Below are 17733 nucleotides of genomic sequence, written 5' to 3' on the forward strand. Positions count from 1 at the left end.
TGTGCTAATTCTAACGAACCAATGTTCATTCAGCATAATACAATGTAGACTATAGTTTCTCAAATTAACATGGTATAGGAGTTTTAGGTCATAACTATTCTCGAGATGGCAGATCATCATCATCAGACAATTCTAAATTATTGGCTATTTTTCAGAATGCCAGATTAATAAAATTCTACCATATAATAATTCTGCTGTTCTACACAAAAGAAATCATTTAAGATTTTCAATTTTTCGTTTCCTAAATGATTACTTTCTGCAGTCCTAGAGGTACGTGTTCTGAAGAATTCAGTATCTATAAACTGGGAAGAAGCAAAGATCATCAGACCTTTGAGAAGAAGATACGAGCCATTCGCAAGCCAAATCAATTAACTCCACATTTCGAATTTTTTAAAATTTTAGTGTCACAGCTCTCGATATACTCGTAACTTTTTATATTAATAAGTTTACCTAATAATAAGGATTAATACCACTTAATGACAAAATTTTATTGGCCACCGAAAAAATTATTTATTTCAGAAGTCAATCTTAACTAACTACACACTGTAACATAAATCCACTGGCACACACTGCAGTATTGTGATTGCAGTGTGTACTGACCAGTGCCTTGTAGATAATGGTAAATTATTTAATGTTATCTCATCCAATGAGCGGCCCAATTTTGATGCAACTGACAACTCTGTCAAGTGACAAGAAATTATTGAATGTTTCATATTAAGAGTGGGATATTTTGTTGACAAATTTGGTTTACAGCAAAATATAGTGCCAGAAAGTTAGAATACTGAAATGCATAGTTCTTGAGAAAGATGATCATCTTTTGCCAGAACAATTTGAGTACTTCTTGCTAAATTTAAAATATCATGGTGATTTGACCAGTGAAAGGTTAATCCATAAATCATATAACATCTTTAAATTATCCTTTAGCTGTTTCATTTGAAAGGACTTCATTTCATTAATACCGTATTTACTCGCATATAAGAAAAGGTTTTTATTCATTTATCACAGCTTCAAATTCCTAGGTTGTCCTATATGCGCAAGCAAAAGATTCTTTGCGTTTTTGCAAATAATTTTTGTGAACTGCGTGTACTCGCATTTTCTACCGAATGCTTACCTTCTGTATTTAAAAACATAAGTATTTTATCTGGGTCATTTGAATCGTTCTTATATATTGTCAGGAGTAGAGATGAATAGCAATAGAAATAGCAAAGCTTTTGAATTGAATTCCAGATTAAAATTTCAAAATCACGTGGGAACTCAATATAAGTTTTAATCCATTCCCATGTGAAAATAGATGATTATTCGGAATTCGGAGAAACTCATAAGTGTAATTGACAGAGGGAATTTGATTCGACTGTTAAGAATTGGCAAAAAAGGTTCCCGATTGTCCGGCTTTACACGAACAAATTGTTGTTGATTTTACAAGATTTTTCCTTAAAGTTTAAAATGCCAGTAATTTTTGCAGGACAACATGTGCATTTACGTTTATTTGATATTTTACTTGTGATTAAATGAAAAAGAAAATTAGATTTATTAATACAATTCTAATTTTATATTTTAATCTTTAAAGTCACACCTCGTCCTATATGCGAGGTCGTCTTATATGCAAGTAAATACGATATTTTTATAACATTGTGAGAGTCAAATTAGAATTCTTCAAATATTTAAATTCGTAGAGATATATCACACTGTTATTCAGAACATCATGTCAAAGTGTCATCGTGATGATGACACTTTGATGTTTAATAAGCAACTATTATTACCAGTATGCATTTCAGTCACAAAGATCCTCTTCAGCCATACATGAATATAATAGTAACTACAAATATAAACATTTAATTGAAATTTAATAACCTAAACAATTCATAAACTTAATCACCAAAATAAAACACTCCTTACAATTGCAACAGATCTATACATTAAATAGCATAATTTTTATAGTTATTGTGTTATAAGGTATGGTTATAAGTTCTCTTTGATTATAGTTAACACATGTAGAGTCAAATGGATCAATTAATACAAATGACAGAATTGCATTGCTTTGTATGACCTTTCTGGATTTGCTATTTTGAAGAACTATCAGTTAAGAATTGTTGAAGAATCCCAAATTATCAGTTTAAAAGACAACTTAAAGTAAATAAAAAATTATATATCAATTATTAATTCCATTTTTTTTATTCTTAGAAATAAAGGTAATAAATAGGAAACTTAATAAAGCAAAAGCTATATCATCACTTGTATATCAATAAGGAAAAATTATTTCTATTACTCTCAAAGATGTGGTATTAACTACATTCATTAATATTCAATTTTTCTTGAACGTATTGGCATTTTTATCTGATTTGTATGTAATAAGTCATTTGAATAAAATTGCAAAATATTCATAAGAGAATTTAACAAAAAAAAGAGAGAGAAAATATTAAAAATTTATATATATTATTTGAAAATATTATTTAAAATCAATTTAACTTACTTGTTAATGATTTTTTAATGCTCATTGTAACAATTAAAAATAATAATGCATTTCTAACTATGATTGTAGATTAAAATAATGTACTAATTTTTATTATTTTCACAAAACTTATTTTACAATGATTTAATATATAATAAGAATATTATAGCATTTTTGTTTTGTATTTTTTTTTTTAAATTAACACTCAAAAATTATCATGTAAATGAAATTTTTAAGTACAAAATTTTGTGGTTTTTAAAAAAAATCATTATGAAATTTGAATAATTTATAACAAAAAGTAATGTGATATAAAATTTTAAATCTGAAAAATTTTGTAAAATTCATTTACATTGAAAATTTAAATATTAAAAATCAACAAATAACCATCTAAAATTCCTTTACTTATTTTATTAGTTCAATATCAAACATCCATCACTTATTTTTTTTTTTTTTTTACACTAAGATGCTGCCTGAAATTTTTTGATGCCCATAAATTAATATTTATATACATATATATATTTTACTTTTGAGTATCTTGAACTTACATTGATTCAAATTTACATAGCGTAAAATATATATATGTATACATTATTAGTTTTAATAACACATCTAATTGATACTTTTCTGTCTGTTTTGGAAAAGAATTTTAATACTGAAATTTTTATAAAAATATTGACAATTATAATCAATATAATCCTACACAGTTTTTTAAAATGATGATATCTTCTATGAAACAGTGCAATGTTGACATTACTGAGCACAACGGAAATTAAAGATGCAGCATATGTTAGAAGGAATTTGAAACCACTTGAATTAAGTCTACGTGTGGTTATCATCCCAGTACGAAAATTTACAGGCTTATCTAATTTTTTAAGCTGAAATGTTGTAGTAACATACAAAATGAATACTTGTACCTGATAGAACTGCATGACTAGGACAATGATACATTTATCATCATCAAAATGATGCTTGATTGCAAAGAATTATGAAATATTTAAGAGTTCACTTTTACATAAATTATGCTCCTTCATAAATTTTTTCTTCGAATGAAATTATTTGATATTGACACAAAAAATAAAATTTTAGGCATGATAGTCCATTCAGATGTGAGCTTTTTCTTTTTCTTTCTTTTTTTATCTGCTTGTGAATTACCTGTGATGGGCGATAAATCAGCAGCATACATGTAGTCTTGGTCGATGGGAAAATAGCACATTATTTCATAGAGGCAGTTATCTAAAAATACACATATTAAAAAAATTAGTATATCTGTATCGAGTAAAAAACAATGAAATAAATATAAATTTAAATATGTTTTGAAGTCAAATGAATGCCAGATTAAATTGGACTATATTACCATTACTATTAATAGTATGGTAATATAACAATATAAAATCTTTATCAATCATTTTTACACTATTTGACTGTATAATTCAATAAGACTTTACATTATCTCTATCAATCAAGCTATAATAAAAACACTTAATTTTTTGTATGTTTAATTCTGTTGTTCTTGTTTGGAAATGTTTATATATATATATATATATATATATATATAGTCCATTCATCTGAGCCACTGGAGAAAAATTTCTGGTCTAAAGACAAGCAAGATATTTTGTCCTGCTTGTCTCATTAATAAACCAAATAGCTTCTTACTTTCAGTAAGAATCAGGTTTGTTTTCTGTTTGTTAGCTTAGATTTGTGATTCATATAAACACTTGTGCTGACTATTATGTTGTTTTTGTGACTGCACTGAGAAAACACTTTGTACATAAAATTATAAACATGCATTATTATGTTCTTATAAATTTAACCACCAAGTTTTGAAAGAAAATTTAAGTAATACTTGTATTTCTTAAGTACTCGTATGTTTTTAGTAATACTTGTATTTCTTTAAAGAAATACAACTTCTAAAGTGATTATGCTGTGAATATTTGTTAGATCACAATTTATCAGATATAATTTATTGGTAAATTATTAAATTGTAAAACAAGGACAAAAATATATATATATGTTTAGCAGTTTGCACACTTCTATTTGTCTCATGATTAATGAATACCAAATATCTAAAAGACAGAGTTCTTTAGGCTTTGTAGATTTGAGGATGGCCATAATTATGTATTAATGAGGACAGTAAAAAATTATTTAACTGAACTTAAAAAATACATTAAACAACAGCTAAAACACTGTTCATAATATTCCAAACATGATTAATTTTAAATAATTAATATTTTAATATATTTACTCATGCAAGTAAAAATTGCATTATATATGAATTGTAATCTGAATAAAATATTAAAATGATTAGTATATAAATTTTACATTTCAGTAAATTTACATAATTATATTGTTTAAAAATTGTATTATTAATTATTTTTCTACAAAAAAAAGGACATTAAACATACACTGTAATGAAAATAAAATTTTTCCTTAATATTAAATAAAAATATATATTTTAATTTAAAGTTATGAAAAAAGTTTATAATTACAGTTAGTTATTATGAATTTCAAAATTCAGTTAATTTAAATGACTTACTTTATAAAGACAAATTCTATGTATTTGTGACACAAGATAATGTTAAAATATATTTAACTTCACAATCTGTTATTATAAAGATAATAGTCAAACACAAATACTTACGTTATGATCTGTATTAGGATTTTTATTCATGTTTATGTTCACTCATCTGAAAATAAATCAATGCAATTATTTAATACTATTATAAAATTTAAAAAGTCATTTCTAATATAAATTAAAAATAATGAATTTTCAATATTAAATTGAATGGAATGTTAGATAATTTTACTATTTCTTTCAGTGATAAAAATCTATACATTAACTAGTTGTAAACAATTTAAGTATTTGAAGAAAAATGTCAAAATAATTATTGAATAAGATCTTTTATTAATTTGATATAAATATTATCTGTACCAGAAAACAATCCATTTTGATAAATTTTACCAGCAATTTTAAGTTATTTTCTTTATTAACAGCCAAAACCATATTTTTAAGTAAATACTTTAAGTAAGAATAGAGTGATGCTTAATGGAAGGACAACAGTAAAAAAAAAAACTGCTTTTACAATCCCATACTTATATAGCAAAACAACAGTCAAGAAATTCAAATATGCAAGAACCTTCACTTCAGATTTTCACATTTCATTACCTGGTGCAATTGTATTTATCTATGATATTTCTATTGCAACAATGAAAATTAATTTGCTGAACATAAATTCAAATACACACGTGACACCACTGCAGAATCTTTTAAAGGTTAGTAAGAAAGGGATCACGATTAACTTTAAAGATTCTGTCACATGCTTAGAGAGCATTATTCGATGTTTTATAGTTTTGTTTATCACCAATTTACTATATTTATATTTTTACTCACAATATTTGTATATATTGCTGTATTAATTTAATTATTTTATTTTGTATTTAATATTTTTCTTGTTATTTATTTATTCCTATTTTCTTTATTTTATTTAATATGTTTATGCTCCTGTGCCCGTGACACTATGTAAATTTGTAATTTTTGAATGTTTTTAATTTCAAATGTACTTCTTTTTCTATTTATTGTATTTCATTCTAGAACCTAAGATGGCTATTGTACATGGTTGAAAATGTTCATTCTGTTAATAAACATTCTATGTTTACTGGATTTAAGGTTTTTTGGTATTAATTTTAGTAAAAACATCCAGTTTTTGGAGTTTTTGGAGTTTTTCATTTGATATGGTATCGCATGATGCAATCTTGATAGTGCTATTAGAGCAGCAACAATGCAAAAACGGCAATCAGAAGTAATCCACACACTGTTAACAATAACCATTAAAACAAATAATTTCAACTTTGTGCTTGTATTTTGAATCTGTAAGGAAACATCAACGTCAATCTTGAATCATAAACACACATTATAATCAAAATCTTTTCAAGAAGACTGAATCAATGCAATAAATGGAATCAATAAGATGTAATTATCATTTATTAATAATGTATTTTACTTGGTTGTCTAAATCAGAAAAAATGAAATATTTAAACAATTACATAATAATATTAAAATCAAGATAAAAACAGAAATTAAAACAAAACCAAACTTCATCTACGATAATAGACAAATGAATGGAAATAGATAAATGAAAATCTTATCCTATATTCTGCTGTTGATTAATTAGTTTCCTTCTAAATTTAAACATTTAAAAAACTGAAAATATAGAAATAATAAAGCAATATAAATTCATATGAAAGAACATAAATAAGTTATTGCAAGAGGAAGAAATGATGTAAGGTGCTAACAAAAAGTTAACAGTCAGACAAAATGAAATGAACTACAGATGACTTGTCCAGAAATATGATTAAATCTGAAATATATATTTTGTATATATTTCAGATTTACAGAGTTTGCCATTTTCAGATTTTCTAACTTGCCTACAATAATAGCTTCAAAGTTTTAATTGCATTTATTTCTATTCTATTCATTTATTTTTTTAATAATTAATGAAAATTTTGTTAATTTTATATTTTAATTTTAATTTTATAAAATCTATGGGGTGGTCATTGTTTTAATTTAGAGTAAAAAATTTTAATATACCAGTTTGATTCTCAAAGATAACCAAATTACAGAGAAAAATCTTCATTTCGAATCAGTTCACTATTTATTAGTTTAGAAACATATTTAGTTAACAAAAATGAAAAATTAAATTTACAAGTGTTGTTCAAAGTGATTGCTTTCACTAGATATACAAGCTTTACACCCATAGATAATAGAAATATACACAACATTGTTCAACATAATTTGTTTTCTTGTTTTTAGTGCTAAACTAAACTTAAAACTGTGAATGATTTGACAAAGATTTTTTTTCATCAATTATTTTTGAGAATTGGATAGAGGGTGTATTAACATTTTTTACTGTAAACTGAATCATTGATCATGTCATTAAGTTTTATCTACCACTTTTGAATCATTCTGCATATCAGAATTTCTTTCAAATATTTTTTAAATATAAAATTACGTAATTTTTAGCATTATTATATTGTACTGTATTTTGAAAATTTGTATTTTTTTTCCTTAATACATCCTAAAATAAAAAATTAAATCATAAAAAAAAATACCAACATTAAAACTGATAATGCAAAAGCACCACATCTTGAAGTTAAATTTCAAGTAAAATAAAATATAATACTTTAAGCACAAAAAATAGAAAATATTTGATTGTTATATTTTTTAACATGATAATATAGGCAAACATCTGAACATCTATTATTTAAATTAGTATCTTCAATGGATTAAGTATCATACCTTTTCCTTCAGATTCTTTTCTCCGCCTTTCTTCATATTGTTTCTCATCTCTAGGTCGAGCACCTCCAAAGATACTCACTCTATCAGATGTCTCTGCTACATCATTAACTGGAGCAGAAACAGTTCTGGGTAAAAGTTTCAGTCTTGGCCTGTGTCCACCATCATCTGCTGATGTGTGTAAGAATAAAATTTACATCAAAGAATTTCCAATTAATTTAAAAAATTTCTTCTTTCACAAATTGAAATCAAACTGTTTTTAGTAATATGCTTTTATTTAAACATGAATTTCTTATTTTGCAAATTAAAAAATAAATTATTAAATAATTAAGATTATATCCTAAAATTATAAATTACATAATTTTAATCATAACATATCATTGTTCTTGTTCCAGTAAATTTTTTAAAAATATATTTTTATTATTATTTGAATATTAAATTTATTTATAATATTAGTTGCAAATTTTACAAATTTGTTTAAAATAAAATGTCATGAATTCTTTGAAGTATCATTTTGCAACTTTTGTTTCAAACAATTTTTCTAATAATAATAATAATTCCTGAATACAGACACACACACTAATACACTTCTTTAATTTTTGTTTTGGTTACTATGCTTGACTTTGGTCCGGCACAGTACACAGCCACCAGTGTTAACCGAGTATATCTCACATAACCCAACACAATAATAATAATAATAAAACACACAACTGAGATCCTAATCATTAGAGTAAAAAAAAGTTTACACTGTGCATAGTGACACTTTTCCATCAACAATGACAATACAACACTCACACAAAGAATATATTCTCACAAGAAGATCCAACTAATTGTCACCTGCTTGACCCATTCAGGCAGTTGAATGAACATGCACTGGTCATCCAAGTGATTAGATAGACCAAAATTAAAACTTCAGTATTTCAAAGTCCTGAAGGTAGTTTGGTGATCTTTACAAATGTATTAGGACAGCGAGTTTGTGGACTGGAGTACACAAGCAAAGTTTGGGAGTCACTAGCAAGATTTACAAACCAAGAACAAACAGTAATTCCCAGAGATAGACAACAAAGGAGGAGAAATCAACAACTCATTTACCTGCTGACAACTTTAAGCAATTATAATAGTGTGTAAATCTCTCTCTCTCTCTCTGTCTTCATGACATGGTAAAAAAAAAGCATGTATAAAACAATACAAAACTTTTAATAAATACAGTTTTTCTTGCTAACCAGTTGAACGTTGTCTCTTCCATCCAGGATCTATATGTCACTGCAACACTTTTCGAAGAAGGCATACAAAAACAAAACATTAACATGAGGCTCACTATTCTAGCCAAAGGTTGTCACGAGACAAACCAACATAAAAGACACAGTGGCATGAAACCTTACAGATGTTAAAATCTACAAATTTAAAATTATAATAGTTTCACATGGGATTGATATATGTGGATTTGTTGTCACAGATGGCAAATGATTACTTTGGATGCACAGGGACAGTTCTAACTATTAATGCACACAATGGATACTTTTTATTAACAAAACCAACATCATAACAAAAGGTGGCTTTTTCAAACACCCTCCTATAGTTGCTTTAGTTGTGTAGTGTCAAAAGTTTTAGTTTCACTTTTACACAATTCACATACTGTACACACACAACTTTTTCAGCTTTCTCCTCTATAACTTCTAAATTTCTCAATTCAAATATTACATAAATAATGTTTTTTTTTTTAATTGTAGGCTGTTCAAAAAGTACTGATAATTCATTTATCACCATCAATTTGGTGAAAATGATGGAAAAACAAACAACGTTGCTTTATCTGACAATCAGTTACAAGACACTTCAGTATACCTATATAAATCAAACCACAATTAATCTGACAGTTAATTTGATTTGGTAAAGCATTTCAGTGATTTCAGGATAATGCTTATCTTCAAGAAAAAGAAGGAAAGAGCTTATCTTTCAAATTTTGTTCTTGAAAATGAGCTTTAGTCTGAAAGCACTTGAAAGTATTTGATCTTAGATGTAACTATGTTCTCTAAACAAAACAACTTTAATTTTATTAATTTGAAATTGTTTTGAAATAAAATTTTGTAAGTAAAAAACTTTACTACAAATTACATAGTATAATTCAATATATAATATGAATATTTTGAAAATCATTCAAAATTCAAAATTGATTACCTATTTGATAATGCATATGATGCTGGCACTTGAGTATGTATTTGTGTATACGTTCATATATAGTATATATAATTTTCAGTCTTAAAATCTAATGACAAATTTTTAAATCAAATTGTCAGATTCATATATGAGAAACCCTGATGTTAACACATACCTGGTGCAATATCTTTGAACTCCTCCACTGCATAAGGTTTTCTTGCAGGTGGCCCTGACCTGCCTGAAAAAGCACCTCCTCGTTGCCCTCTGTCAAAATCTCTTTCTGGAAAGCTTCCTCTTTCGCGTTCACTAAATCCACCACGAAATCCTCCTCCTCCTCCTCCACCTCCTCCACGACGTGTTTCACCAAAACGTTTATTGCCAAATCCTAATATATAATAAAGTAATAAGATTTTTTTTTTTGAAATTATTACAAAAACAAATGATTTAATTATATTTAATAATGTTTCTGAAAATGTTTTACCAATTTGAGATAAGAACTTGAATTCTCACAACTTAGTCAATGCTTTATCAATTAAATAAAAATTCTGAATTTATGTTTGAAATGTAAATAAATGTCATAACAGTGTCATTATTATAACCAATATTAGAACAGGATCAATTATTATAACCATTTAGATAAATTAAGTTTGCCTGTTTTCAAAGTATAATTTGCTACAGTATTGTTATCTCTTAACCCTTTCCTGGCCAGGGTACCGATCTATCGTTACCCTATTCGTTTAGCAAAACGGCCAGGGTACCGATTGATCGTTACCCTGTTAACAATCGATTTTTATAAAATTTATCGACAACAGATGTCAGCACTTGACGGCATCGTCTTGTTTATCGTTCATTCTACATATTTTTGTCCAGGTGGTGTTTTGTCGACTTAAAAAATTTTAATTATCGGTTATTTTTTCTTAATTTTTCATTTTCTGATAATTTTTTATTTTATTTTTAGCATATTCATGCAATAATATTGCTATAATAAGTTGATTTATGCTATAATAAGTTTATTCAGATATAATATGTTAATATATCGTAAATATTTAAGTTATGACCTTCAGTTCTGATATTTTATATATTTTTTTTAATTTTTAATTTTTAATTTTTTTTAAATCTAAAATATTAGCAAATGTTACATCTATTGCTATTGGTAATCGTATGTTTATTACAAAAATATATAGTCTTGTTTGATATGAAATGAATAAAGTATATTAGTTAATTATGTTAGATGAAAGCAGAATAAAGTTCAGATTTCAAACAAATGTTTGATATAATGTGCGATAATTTCACAACGAATAAACGTACGTGCATAAATGTAATATCAAACTGTACAGAACAATATTCTACGTCATTCTGGCTCAGTGACAATAAGAATAAAGTAACCAGACAATGTTAATTTTGACAAAAAGTAACAAATTTTCAAGTTTGAATGTCAATTATCATATATTATTTTTTTTTCTCATAAATTTTTCAAACAAACTTTATTGAAAAATGTCGTATTTAAAACTAACTATATTGATAAATATATGTGATTTTTTTCATATGAATCAAATAATAATTTAATTTTTGGTGAATTTTTAAAATAATATTGCCTGATTTACCTATTTTGACCTTGGCCGTTTTACAAAATAAGGGGGCGTGGCAGACGGCAGGGAAAGGGTTAACTTCCATTTTTTATTATGACCCAAACCACTTGTAACTTTGTGGTCAATAGGTGTCTTAGTGCACATGCCTTCTTCTGCATGGATAATAAATATGATCCTGAAGTACTGTTTTAAATTACATAAAACAAGTATTGCAATTATTCTTCTTTAAAATTATCATGAAATGATAAAAATGTTTATCTTAACTGTCAAATTTGTTAATTAATTTCTAATCAACTAAAAAATAGCATAGCAATAAAAATTGGGTAGTCACACTTTGTCCTTCAAGAATTTCCAGAGAAATTCTTGAAGGACAAAGTGTATTTAGCTTCTTACAACTATCACTGATAAAAATAGATTTTATCTCAACAAATGTAAGTCATAGTTACATGCTGAAATTTGTCATTTCAAGAAGTTCCTAGCCATTTCTTGAAGCACTAGCACATTCTGTAATAAACATTTGTTTCAGAATATTTTCTGGTCACTTCTAAAATGTGTAATGCATTATTTTTCAGTTCTTTTATATAGAGAATATATATATATATATATATATTTTATTTCGAACATAAATTTCAGAAATATCTCATATTCTCATAACCAAAATATCCATAATCAACCAGATATTAATGAATCAAACTTTGTGCAAATATTTCAATTTCAATTTGTGCAAATAGATAATCTTTCAATCAGAAGAATGCTTAATTCTGTTTGTTTTTTAAAATATTTAATTGTTTTAGGTTACAAAATATAAATTTCATATACTATTCATCATTTTTATTAATGATTTAAAAACAAAATCAGCTTTTCTCATTAGACTGATTATCAAGAAAATTATTTTGTATATTGATGATGAAGGTTGAAGTAATAATTGCTATTGTATTTGTGGAAAGGAAAAACTGAATTTTATATACCCAAAGAAAGAATTTTCTGTTAACAGCTGTAATCTGTGACAACATAAACAGTTTTTTTTTTTAAAGTTTTGTCAATAGAAAAAAAATTCTATTAATTACAATGAAAATATTAAATATCATTTTAAAGTATGTTAAACTACAGAACTTTCTTAACTGAAAACTTTACAAATTTCAAATACCAAACTCCACATTATGCTAATTCCTGGTTCAAAATACAATCATATTAATTTATGAAATAATCTGCAGATATTTTTTACGATTTGGAATTTCTGAACATAGCATGCACATAGGAAGTATGCAATGCCATAACGTTGGAAATGCCATTTTTCTCTAAATACATTTTATTGAAGAATTGAATTCTAAAAGTAATGTTTTCTGCCACAAAAGAATATTGTGGCAATATTGCCACTGTAAGTGGCTGTATTTTGAAGATGAATTTATATTAAGATATAATGTTTAAAGTGCCAGAGTGCAAGTCACGTGACTTTTGGCACTTAAAATGTTATAGTTTATATTTACATCATTTTGATATTCCAGAGAATTTGTAACCTAGTGTGTTTTTTATTATTTTATTGTAAAATTGAAATGAATTCATTCATTAGAAAAAGCATTTTTTACCTCTCCTGAAAAGTTTCTTTTTTGGCATTTACAACATTATGGCATGCACACTTCATATACTTCAATAAAATTGCAGAAAAAAGAAAATTACAGTTTATTAACTATAAAAATTAAGACAATAATATTTAATTAATACTAGTCACATTTTATGATTAGATAAAGTGTAAATATAAGCAATACAAAAAATGTTTATGAATATTTGTAAGACAGACTAATCTGCAATGAAATAAAATTTGTTCTGAATTGAAATGTAAGCATTTTGTCTCAGATATTTTTTAATTTGCAAATATTTTTTAAAAATAATATTCTATTATTGTTTATTACAAGTTCAGTTGAAAGCAATTAACTTTTTTTGTGAAAGTTTAGTAGTATATAAAAAGGAAAGAACTATAAAATCTAAACTACAGTATATATATATATATATAAAATCAAAAACATATTGTAGGTAGACAGTAATTACTTAAAAATTTTTAAAAATAAATTTAAAAAATTATTACTCAAATTGCACTAAATTATCGTATATTTCCGCAGATAAGATGATAGTTGAATCATAAAAGAAGGCTCCTAAAATCTGGGGTCATCTTATAGGACAGATACAGAAAAAGTAGATTGAAATTTATATACAAGATGTGTCTGAAAAGTTCAGTGAATGGTCTCATAAAATAAAGGAAACAAGAGATACAAACAAAATACTTTTACTGGCATTCAAAGTAATCGCCATTAGCGACAACACACATTTGACATCGGTTGTACAGCTGCTGGAAGCTGTGAGCAAACACTTCTTTCAGTATTGCACGAAGCACCGTTGTCATATGTTGTTGGATCTGTGCAATGTCAGAAAAGTGTAGGCTTTTCAGGTAGGGAACAAGAAGAAATCTGCAGGTGCCAAATCTGGAGAATGTGGAGAGTGTTGAAGAACTGTCACCTGGCGTGTAGCGAGGAAGTGCTGTAATGTTCATACGTTGCTCCATTTTGTAGTGACACTCCTTCTCACACTGACTGCGTTGCATTGTTTGCTGCACGCACTTCTGTTTAACTGTCGTGATTTCGACACTAGGGAGCACTAGTTGGCAAGTCTCTCACTACATCCGCGTGAGCGCAACATCCTATCCAGCACGGTTATTCAACTATGGGACCATTCACTGAATTTTTCAGATGCACCTTGTAAATTAAAACAATTATAAAAAAATGGACAAACCGTAATTATTTACTAGTAGAGAGTAGGGCATGTCCACAAAATAGAATAACCCATACAACGTTTTTGTGAATAGTCAAGGTCATTACCCGAATGCCCGAATCAGTGTGAACGTTTGCAACAATTGCAAGGCAGAAAATAAAATTTGTTCATTCGAAAAATTACAAATAGGACATAATCCCATATATGTTACACAGTATTATTATCCAGATGATGATCGCTGATCTAAACTAAATTCATAGGCCATTGATAGTTTAGGGGTCATCTTACAGCACAGATGTATGCTAAAACTAAAACTTTGAGGAAAATTTATATCTTGTCTTATCTGCAGAAATATATGGTATATCTAATTTTTACGTTTTCATTAGAAAATATTCTTGAAAATTGTTTTTATAAATTTGTAAATTATACATATAATTCTATAACTGAATAAAATATGAAAATGAGTACATATTGTATCTAAGTATTGTGTTGTAAGCTATAACATCTGTCTAATGAACTTGTTAACACTTTAAACAAATTATATTGGTCATTTTTTAAGAATATATCTGAAATATTTTGTACTTCAATGTTTTTAGATGTTGTATTCCATGTCTGAATGTAAATTCTCTTCATATAAATTCTCTTTTTCCATTCATAAAAAGAATTTGCTTCTGAAAACATAATTTTGAAACAACTTGAACATTTTACATAACTTTTAAAATATATTTATTTCATTTTGTTCCTTATAATAAATATATGATTATTCAATAGTTAATGCTATTAATCGCTGAAAGAAGCAATACAATACTATTTTAATTCCCACTGTTTACTTTCATAATTATTTCTAATAAATCTTATCATCATATTAAGCAAAATCATATAAATAAATTTAGAATAAGATAATATTACATTATTTATTTGTTTAAATACACTACAAAATTGAGCCTTTGAATAATGGTGAAAAATTATAACTGGTAAGATAATTGTTCTAATATTTTTGTAATTCTTAAAATGCAAATCTTAAAGAATCGTCAATTAACAATACTGATTTAAATAAAAATTCAAAGAAATTTTAAAAATAAAATGAATTCTAAGAGATAATGAAAATAACTGATACTAAGCTTTATGTAACAGTATTAATCAGCTAAAATTTGTTTATTTACAAATTTTAGCTAATTAATACTGTTTTAAATTTAACAGAATAAGTTTGGCGACAAATTTTTTAATATAGCTGAAAGTTTTATCTTACCACAAGGAAATTCATCATTCTGTGGATTTCAGGCTTCCACGATATTATAAATCTAGCTTACCTTCTCTTCCTCGATTTGAAAATCCTCCTTTTTCTCGCTTGCCTTCTGCAACATCTACGCGAAGACTCCTTTCACCAAATTGCTATTATTATAATAAAATATAAATTATTAAACATAAATTTGTAATACTTATAATTTAAATGAAGCAGTATTAAGATGTTTAAAAATATTTTAATTGTAAAGCCATAAATTACACCATTTTACAAGACTAAATGCCAGAATGCCAAATATTCCATACTCTTGTCTACAGAAATCAAAATGATATATGAATGTAATAGCTTTTAAATAATTGAAAGAAAGTTTTTAAATAAGAAAATTACATTTTGATGAGAACTAAAAAATGAATTCATTTCTAGAATTTTTTTCTAAAATAAAGTTTTATGATTTTAGAATGAAATTAGAGAAAATTTTAAAGTAAAGAAAAATGTGATGAGATTATTAATAAGAGCAGATTACATTCTTACATAAATTAGATAACGTTGCAATCAAATTTAAATATTGGTATGAGTATCATATTCAAGAAATCAATAAACTATCCTTAATACTTTTTTATGTAAGAGCATTTCACTCAACAATATATTTTGAATAAATAAGAAAAAAAAAAAAATGTTAAAGCATACAATTATTTGAAGAGCAATATTTTTATTTATATTCAAACAATTTATGTCCAATAAATGAATGTCCAATTTATGATGAAATGTAACAAAAATTTGAATAAAAACACACAAAAATTATTAATTTTTTTTTAATTATAAAAAATAGTCATGTAGTTTCAATTTGTAATTATAAAAGGTTTAGCTCCATTTTCCAACAACACATGTAAATTAAATATAGAAAAATTAACATGTAGAAAATTTAATATCATTTTTTAACACAACACTTTGTATAATTTAATAAGACTACATATATAATATATATAAACTTTGGTATACAAGAAAAATTTTTAAAAACAAAAATATAATATAAAAAATTTCTTTTTCTAGTTAAAATACTCAGGCACAACCAACTTTGAGGACCAAAATACTATGATAGCTAAAAATTCACAAATGCCAATGAGAAATAGTTGATGTAATTCTACTGATGAGGCAAAATGCACATGGGAAAAGTTTTGAAGGTTAAATAAAACTGATTTATTTGTGAATTTTTAGCTGTTGTAATTTCTTGCTCCTCAAAGTTTGTTGTGTCCGAGTATTTTAACTCAAAATAAAATTTTTTTTTATTTTATATTTTTAAAACCTTTTCTTTTATTTTATATAAAAAATAACCAATTCCATTCAAATTGCTAATTGTTATATATATATATAAGTAAAACAATTGAAAAATTAATGAATTATTTATGTATTTAAAATTAGGTTAACTTAATCTTAACTAGGGACACAGCATGATTGTCATATCATGAGAGAACTGAAGTAGAGCATTGCACTTTTGTAATTAAAAATTTTTAAATTAGTATTTATACTAATTTAATACTAATTTTTACTAATATAATTAATACTAATTTATAACTAATATACTATAGTATATACTAGGAGCCCGGTTCGCCCCCTAGTGGGCGTTCATTACAAATTTCATGATAATTAAAAATCATTATTTAGTGTTATTAAACATTCTATAAATACTTTAAAATAGTTTAATTTGTTTATTTACCTTCGCTGGTAACATTCGCTAGGGCGCCCCTAGTGGGTGTTAATTTAAATAATAATTTATATTGTTAATTTAAATGCTTGAAATATGATACACGATAGGGGCGCCTCTAGTGCCCGTTTTTGGCATACCGTTACGCGGACGGACGGTCGGACAGGCACACGTTCAATGGGTTATATATATAGATATTAAAATATTAGCTTAACTATTTCACTTATCGTTTTATCGTAGCGGTTCAAATCTATCCGGTTTTTCGTTATTCGCCCCCTAGTGAACATTACAGGCATTCCGTGACAGTAATAAATTCCTATTACAAATATACTGAATTATTTATATTGTTATATTGACCAAATAATGATGTATTGGCCAAATGAATAATAATAATTTATATTGTTAATTTAAATAATAATTAAAATTGTTAATTTAATTTGAATGTTTGAAATATGACACACGATAGGGGCGCCTCTAGTGTCGGTTATCAAACGGTTACGGGACGGACGGACACCTGTTGAATGGGTTATATATATAGATACT

General features: G+C 26.1%; 1 protein-coding gene across 2 annotated transcripts in view; it reads right to left on the minus strand.

Annotated features, from left to right (window-relative positions):
- Window positions 1-2842: 2842 nt before the first annotated feature.
- Window positions 2843-17733, minus strand: part of LOC136986725 (eukaryotic translation initiation factor 4H-like) — a 55245-nt gene continuing 40354 nt past the window's right edge. The window contains exons 5-9 of one of the 2 annotated variants that reach the window (XM_067284314.1): window positions 15556-15637; window positions 10069-10278; window positions 7743-7907; window positions 5088-5133; window positions 2843-3682 (exon numbers count right to left, since the gene is read on the minus strand). In XM_067284314.1, the coding sequence (XP_067140415.1) occupies window positions 5126-5133; window positions 7743-7907; window positions 10069-10278; window positions 15556-15637 (465 nt within the window). In that variant the 3' untranslated portion in view covers window positions 2843-3682; window positions 5088-5125. Of the gene's footprint in view, window positions 3683-5087; window positions 5134-7742; window positions 7911-10068; window positions 10279-15555; window positions 15638-17733 lie in introns of both variants that reach the window. The other variant, XM_067284313.1, reaches the window with a different exon arrangement.

This window comes from Centruroides vittatus, unplaced genomic scaffold (genome assembly GCF_030686945.1).
Source record: "Centruroides vittatus isolate TY-2023 unplaced genomic scaffold, ASM3068694v2 scaffold_1167, whole genome shotgun sequence".
Taxonomy (NCBI): Eukaryota; Metazoa; Arthropoda; class Arachnida; order Scorpiones; family Buthidae; genus Centruroides; species Centruroides vittatus.